This window comes from Salvelinus alpinus, chromosome 10 (assembly GCF_045679555.1).
Source record: "Salvelinus alpinus chromosome 10, SLU_Salpinus.1, whole genome shotgun sequence".
NCBI lineage: Eukaryota > Metazoa > Chordata > Actinopteri > Salmoniformes > Salmonidae > Salvelinus > Salvelinus alpinus.
Genome location: NC_092095.1, coordinates 71,590,558 through 71,598,268, shown reverse-complemented (window position 1 = coordinate 71,598,268; position 7,711 = coordinate 71,590,558). Strand labels below are relative to the sequence as shown.

The window sequence follows — 7,711 nt, the reverse complement described above, 5'->3', positions numbered from 1 at the left end:
CGAATGCACAGGAATTCATAAAACCCTGCTTAACAAGAGGTTCCTATGTGGGAATCAGAGTGCTAGCACTCGGGAAAGCAACCTAAACAATATAGTATATTATACAATACAGATCATAATAAATAATAAATATAATATATTGTACAATATAGAAAAAGAAAGAGAAAACCACCCCCTGCAGACCCCACCTAACCATCCCACTAACTCATTCCCCATGGTGCAACAAGAACATTTGAAAATATGTCATACTCACAGTTTTCGTCACCCATATCTATACTGATATGTCGCGCATATCTATACTGATATGTCACGCATATCTATAATGATATGTCACGCATATCTATACTAATATGTCACGCATATCTATACTGATAATTCACACATATACAGTGGGGAGAACAAGTATTTGATACACTGCCGATTTTGCAGGTTTTCCTACTTACAAAGCATGTAGAGGTCTGTAATTTTTATCATAGGTACACTTCAACTGTGAGAGACGGAATCTAAAACAAAAATCCAGAAAATCACATTGTATGATTTTTAAATAATTAATTTGCATTTTATTGCATGACATAAGTATTTGATCACCTACCAACCAGTAAGAATTCCGGCTCTCACAGACCTGTTAGTTTTTCTTTAAGAAGCCCTCCTGTTCTCCACTCATTACCTGTATTAACTGCACCTGTTTGAACTCGTTACCTGTATAAAAGACACCTGTCCACACACTCAATCAAACAGATTCCAACCTCTCCACAATGGCCAAGACCAGAGAGCTGTGTAAGGACATCAGGGATAAAATTGTAGACCTGCACAAGGCTGGGATGGGCTACAGGACAATAGGCAAGCAGCTTGGTGAGAAGGAAACAACTGTTGGCGCAATTATTAGAAAATGGAAGAAGTTCAAGATGACGGTCAATCACCCTCGGTCTGGGGCTCCATGCAAGATTTCACCTCGTGGGGCATCAATGATCATGAGGAAGGTGAGGGATCAGCCCAGAACTACACGGCAGGACCTGGTCAATAACCTGAAGAGAGATGGGACCACAGTCTCAAAGAAAACCATTTGTAACACACTACGCCGTCATGGATTAAAATACTGCAGCGCACGCAAGGTCCCCCTGCTCAAGCCAGCGCATGTCCAGGCCCGTCTGAAGTTTGCCAATGACCATCTGGATGATCCAGAGGAGGAATGGGAGAAGGTCATGTGGTCTGATGAGACAAAAATAGAGCTTTTTGGTCTAAACTCCACTCGCAGTGTTTGGAGGAAGAAGAAGGATGAGTACAACCCCAAGAACACCATCCCAACCGTGAAGCATGGAGGTGGAAACATCATTCTTTGGGGATGCTTTTCTGCAAAGGGGACAGGACGACTGCACCGTATTGAGGGGAGGATGGATGGGGCCATGTATCGCGAGATCTTGGCCAACAACCTCCTTCCCTCAGTAAGAGCATTGAAGATGGGTCGTGGCTGGGTCTTCCAGCATGACAACGACACGAAGCACACAGCCATGGCAACTAAGGAGTGGCTCCGTAAGAAGCATCTCAAGGTCCTGGAGTGGCCTAGCCAGTCTCCAGACCTGAACCCAATAGGAAATCTTTGGAGGGAGCTGAAACTCCGTATTGCCCAGCGACAGCCCCGAAACCTGAAGGATCTGGAGAAGATCTGTAGGGAGGAGTGGGCCAAAATCCCTGCTGCAGTGTGTGCAAACCTAGTCAAGAACTACAGGAAACGTATGATCTCTGTAATTGCAAACAAAGGTTTCTGTACCAAATATTAAGTTCTGCTTTTCTGATGTATCAAATACTTATGTCATGCAATAAAATGCAAATTAATTACTTAAAAATCATACAATGTGATTTTCTGGATTTTTGTTTTAGATTCCGTCTCTCATAGTTGAAGTGTACCTATGATAAAAATTACAGACCTCTACATGCTTTGTAAGTAGGAAAACCTGCAAAATCGGCAGTGTATCAAATACTTGTTCTCCCCACTGTATATACTGATATGTCACTCATGTCACCCATATATATACTGATATGTCACGCATATCTATACTGATATGTCACGCATATCTATACTGATATGTCACGCATATCTATACTGATATGTCACACATATAAATACTGATAATTCACATATATATATATATACTGATGTCACACATGTCACCCATATCTATACTGATGTGCCACGCATATCTATACTGATATGCCACGCATATCTTTACTGATATGAAAAGTGACGTATACAACTTAGAATTTGTATTGAGTGATTATGAGTGACTCCTTACAGGGTTTATTATGTAATATCAGTATTTATTATCAAGAAACCAACATTACTGTAACTCCATATTGGATTATCCATCCCAAATGGCACCCTATTCCCTATATAGTACACTACTTTAGACCAGAGCCCTATTCCCTATATAGTGCACTACTTTAGACCAGGGTCCTATTCCCTATATAGTGCACTACTTTTGACCAGGGCCCTATTGCATTTACATTTACATTTAAGTCATTTAGCAGACGCTCTTATCCAGAGCGACTTACAAATTGGTGCATTCACCTTATGACATCCAGTGGAACAGCCACTTTACAATAGTGCATCTAAATCAATAGTGCATCTAAATATATAGTGCACTACTTTAGACCAGGGCCCTATTCCCTATCTAGTGCACTACTTTAGACCAGGGCCCATAGGCCTCTGACCGTAATTTGAAAAGACCTTGTGGAGCATAAGAATATACAGTAGAACAGAGACATTAAATAGTTCATGCTAGTTGGATTTACATCTGCCATAAAACTGATCTATATCTGAGAGACTTGTGATGGAGTGTGAAGAGAGGGTACAGAGAGAGATACAGTCACTGCACATGACAACCAGATAAAACCAGTTGAGTTCTCCCCTATCTATCTAAATACATATATTTACATTTATATACACACACACACACGCACAAACACACACACACACACACACACACACACACACACACACACACACACACACACACACACACACACACACTGCATTGACACACTGCATTGATGACATCACATTCCAAAAACTCAGAAGATTCCACAGCAAAAGACAAACAAGTAAACAGAAACAGAGCGATTATAGTTCCGTTATAGTTCCGTTATAATAAAATATTACAGTGACTGTATTTTGTTTTCTCAGCATAGTGGCTGGCTGTTAAAGCACTATTCTGTCTCTTTGGTGAAGTACAATAAATGGTGCATTTCACCATGTGCCGTAGTAGCAAGAAAATAATGATTCTTCACTGAGAAGAAACAGGTGTAGATATCTAAAACGTCTTTTAACTTGTTCATTTTGATTAAACATAATAATACATAACATATAATAAACAAAATAAACATTCCATCATTTACAACCCATTCCATTAAATCCACCCGCCTCTTTCGTGACCACATCTCTGCCATTGGCCCCAGACTACTTCCTCCACTCGGCCGGCCAATGATATCCTTCCTAGTCATGATATTCATAAAGGGCGCGTTCCCGTGCCCAGGCGTTGCTGACGCCTGCCAGATCTGACAACGCCTGAATCGGTATTTTACTTACAGTATCAGCTAACCACATTATATGTTATGGCTATCTGTCACTCGATGACACAGTCGATGATGTGGCACGCAACCATTGGTTGATGCATGCAACGTCTGAGCAGGGGAACGCGACCAAAGAGTTCCATGTTCCCTACCCCTTGACCTCTGATCTATGACAGGCAGCAGGTGGAGGACTTCGGGGGCTGTTCCAGGATGCTCTCCCTGCGCAGGTCGTTGGGCAGCGCCCCCCCGACCCCCCAGAGGTTCAGCTCCCCGTAGATCCCCGTCTCGATCATCTCCTCCTGCCAGGGAATGGGGATGTTCCCCGAGGAGAACTCGTCAAAGAACTCCTTGTCGGGGTCGTCCAGGGTGACTCCCTTCACTGTTGAGAAAGCTCCGACGGCGTCCAGATCCTTGGCGTAGACCGTCTTGGAGTCGGGAACAAACGGAGGCACCAGGATCCCTGTCAGAGGAACACAACACCACATCCAGACAGTCATGGGACTGATCATGGGAAACGGGCCACATGTCAGTTGTGTTGATTTCCAGTTTGAAATTAAGTTTTTGCTGCTTTGTTTATTATGGGATTGAATAATATTTAATCAAAGGATGACAAATGTGTGTATATTGGGTAATGTGTGTATATTGGGTAATGTGTGTATATTGGGTAATGTGTGTATATTGGGTAATGTGTGTATATTGGGTAATGTGTGTATATTGGATAATGTGTGTATATTGGATAATGTGTGTATATAGGGTAATGTGTGTATATTGGATAATGTGTGTATATTGAGTAATGTGTGTATATTGAGTAATGTGTGTATATTGGGTAATGTGTGTATATTGGGTAATGTGTGTATATTGGGTAATGTGTGTATATTGGGTAATGTGTGTATATTGGGTAATGTGTGTATATTGGGTCATGTGTATATATTGGGTCATGTGTGTATATTGGGTCATGTGTGTATATTGGGTCATGTGTGTATATTGGGTAATGTGTGTATATTGATTAATGTGTGTATATTGGGTAATGTGTGTATATTGGGTAATGTATGTTTATTGGGTAACGTGTGTATATTGGGTAATGTGTGTATATTGGGTAATGTGTGTATATTGGGTAATGTGTATATATTGGGTAATGTGTGTATATTGGGTAACGTGTGTATATTGGGTAATGTGTGTATATTGGGTAATGTGTGTATATTGGGTAACGTGTGTATATTGGGTCATGTGTGTATATTGGGTCATGTGTGTATATTGGGTCATGTGTGTATATTGGGTAACGTGTGTATATTGGGTAACGTGTGTATATTGGATAATGTATGTATATTGGATAATGAGTGTATATTGGGTCATGTGTGTATATTGGGTAATGTGTGTATATTGGGTAATGTGTATATAGGGTAATGTGTGTATATTGGGAAATGTGTGTATATTGGGTAACGTGTGTATATTAGGTAATGTGTGTATATTGGGTAATGTGTGTATATTGGATAATGTGTGGATATTGGATAATGTGTTTATATAGTGCACTACTTTAGACCAGGGCCCTATATAGTGCACTACTTTAGACCAGGGCCCTATATAGTACACTACTTTAGACCAGGGCCCTATATAGTACACTACTTTAGACCAGGCCCTATATAGTGCACTACTTTAGACCAGGGCCCTATATAGTGCACTACTTTAGACCAGGGCCCTATATAGTGCACTACTTTAGACCAGGGCCCTATATAGTGCACTACTTTAGACCAGGGCCCTATATAGTGCACTACTTTAGACCAGGACCCTATATAGTACACTACTTTAGACCAGGGCCCTATATAGTGCACTACTTTAGACCAGGCCCTATATAGTGCACTACTTTAGACCAGGGCCCTATATAGTGCACTACTTTAGACCAGGCCCTATATAGTGCACTACTTTAGACCAGGGCCCTATATAGTGCACTACGTTAGACCAGGGCCCTATATAGTGCACTACTTTAGACCAGGCCCTATATAGTGCACTACTTTAGACCAGGGCCCTATATAGTGCACTACGTTAGACCAGGGCCCTATATAGTGCACTACTTTAGACCAGGCCCTATATAGTGCACTACTTTAGACCAGGCCCTATATAGTGCACTACTTTAGACCAGGGCCCTATATAGTGCACTACTTTAGACCAGGCCCTATATAGTGCACTACTTTAGACCAGGCCCTATATAGTGCACTACTTTAGACCAGGCCCTATATATTCCACTACTTTAGACCAGGCCCTATATAGTGCACTACTTTAGACCAGGCCCTATATAGTGCACTACTTTAGACCAGGGCCCTATATAGTGCACTACTTTAGACCAGGCCCTATATAGTGCACTACTTTAGACCAGGCCCTATATAGTGCACTACTTTAGACCAGGCCCTACAGTGGGGAGAACAAGTATTTGATACACTGCCGATTTTGCAGGTTTTCCTACTTACAAAGCATGTAGAGGTCTGTAATTTTTATCATAGGTACACTTCAACTATGAGAGACGGAATCTAAAACAAAAATCCAGAAAATCACATTGTATGATTTTTAAGTAATTAATTTGCATTTTATTGCATGACATAAGTATTTGATACATCAGAAAAGCAGAACTTAATATTTGGTACAGAAACCTTTGTTTGCAATTACAGAGATCATACGTTTCCTGTAGTTCTTGACTAGGTTTGCACACACTGCAGCAGGGATTTTGGCCCACTCCTCCCTACAGATCTTCTCCAGATCCTTCAGGTTTCGGGGCTGTCGCTGGGCAATACGGACTTTCAGCTCCCTCCAAAGATTTTCTATTGGGTTCAGGTCTGGAGACTGGCTAGGCCACTCCAGGACCTTGAGATGCTTCTTACGGAGCCACTCCTTAGTTGCCATGGCTGTGTGCTTCGTGTCGTTGTCATGCTGGAAGACCCAGCCACGACCCATCTTCAATGCTCTTACTGAGGGAAGGAGGTTGTTGGCCAAGATCTCGCGATACATGGCCCCATCCATCCTCCCCTCAATACGGTGCAGTCGTCCTGTCCCCTTTGCAGAAAAGCATCCCCAAAGAATGATGTTTCCACCTCCATGCTTCACGGTTGGGATGGTGTTCTTGGGGTTGTACTCATACTTCTTCTTCCTCCAAACACGGCGAGTGGAGTTAGACCAAAAAGCTCTATTTTTGTCTCATCAGACCACATGACCTTCTCCCATTCCTCCTCTGGATCATCCAGATGGTCATTGGCAAACTTCAGACGGGCCTGGACATGCACTGGCTTAAGCAGGGGGACCTTGCGTGCGCTGCAGGATTTTAATCCATGACGGCGTAGTGTGTTACTAATGGTTTTCTTTGAGACTGTGGTCCCAGCTCTCTTCAGGTCATTGACCAGGTCCTGCCGTGTAGTTCTGGGCTGATCCCTCACCTTCCTCATGATCATTGATGCCCCACGAGGTGAAATCTTGCATGGAGCCCCAGACCGAGGGTGATTGACCGTCATCTTGAACTTCTTCCATTTTCTAATAATTGCGCCAACAGTTGTTTCCTTCTCACCAAGCTGCTTGCCTATTGTCCTGTAGCCCATCCCAGCCTTGTGCAGGTCTACAATTTTATCCCTGATGTCCTTACACAGCTCTCTGGTCTTGGCCATTGTGGAGAGGTTGGAATCTGTTTGATTGTGTGTGGACAGGTGTCTTTTATACAGGTAACGAGTTCAAACAGGTGCAGTTAATACAGGTAATGAGTGGAGAACAGGAGGGCTTCTTAAAGAAAAACTAACAGGTCTGTGAGAGCCGGAATTCTTACTGGTTGGTAGGTGATCAAATACTTATGTCATGCAATAAAATGCAAATTAATTATTTAAAAATCATACAATGTGATTTTCTGGATTTTTGTTTTAGATTCCGTCTCTCACAGTTGAAGTGTACCTATGATAAAAATTACAGACCTCTACATGCTTTGTAAGTAGGAAAACCTGCAAAATCGGCAGTGTATCAAATACTTGTTCTCCCCACTGTATATATTCCACTACTTTAGACCAGGCCCTATATAGTGCACTACTTTAGACCAGGGCCCTATATAGTGCACTACTTTAGACCAGGCCCTATATAGTCCACTACTTTAGACCAGGCCCTATATAGTGCACTACTT

At 42.2% G+C, this 7,711-nt stretch overlaps 1 protein-coding gene across 1 annotated transcript in view; it reads right to left on the bottom strand.

Annotated features, from left to right (window-relative positions):
* Positions 1-3,092: 3,092 nt before the first annotated feature.
* Positions 3,093-7,711, bottom strand: part of grk1a (G protein-coupled receptor kinase 1 a) — a 12,803-nt gene continuing 8,184 nt past the window's right edge. Inside the window, exon 7 of the mRNA XM_071330910.1 lies at positions 3,093-4,027. Coding sequence (XP_071187011.1) covers positions 3,735-4,027 — 293 coding nt within the window. The 3' untranslated portion in view covers positions 3,093-3,734. The remainder of the gene's footprint in view (positions 4,028-7,711) is intronic.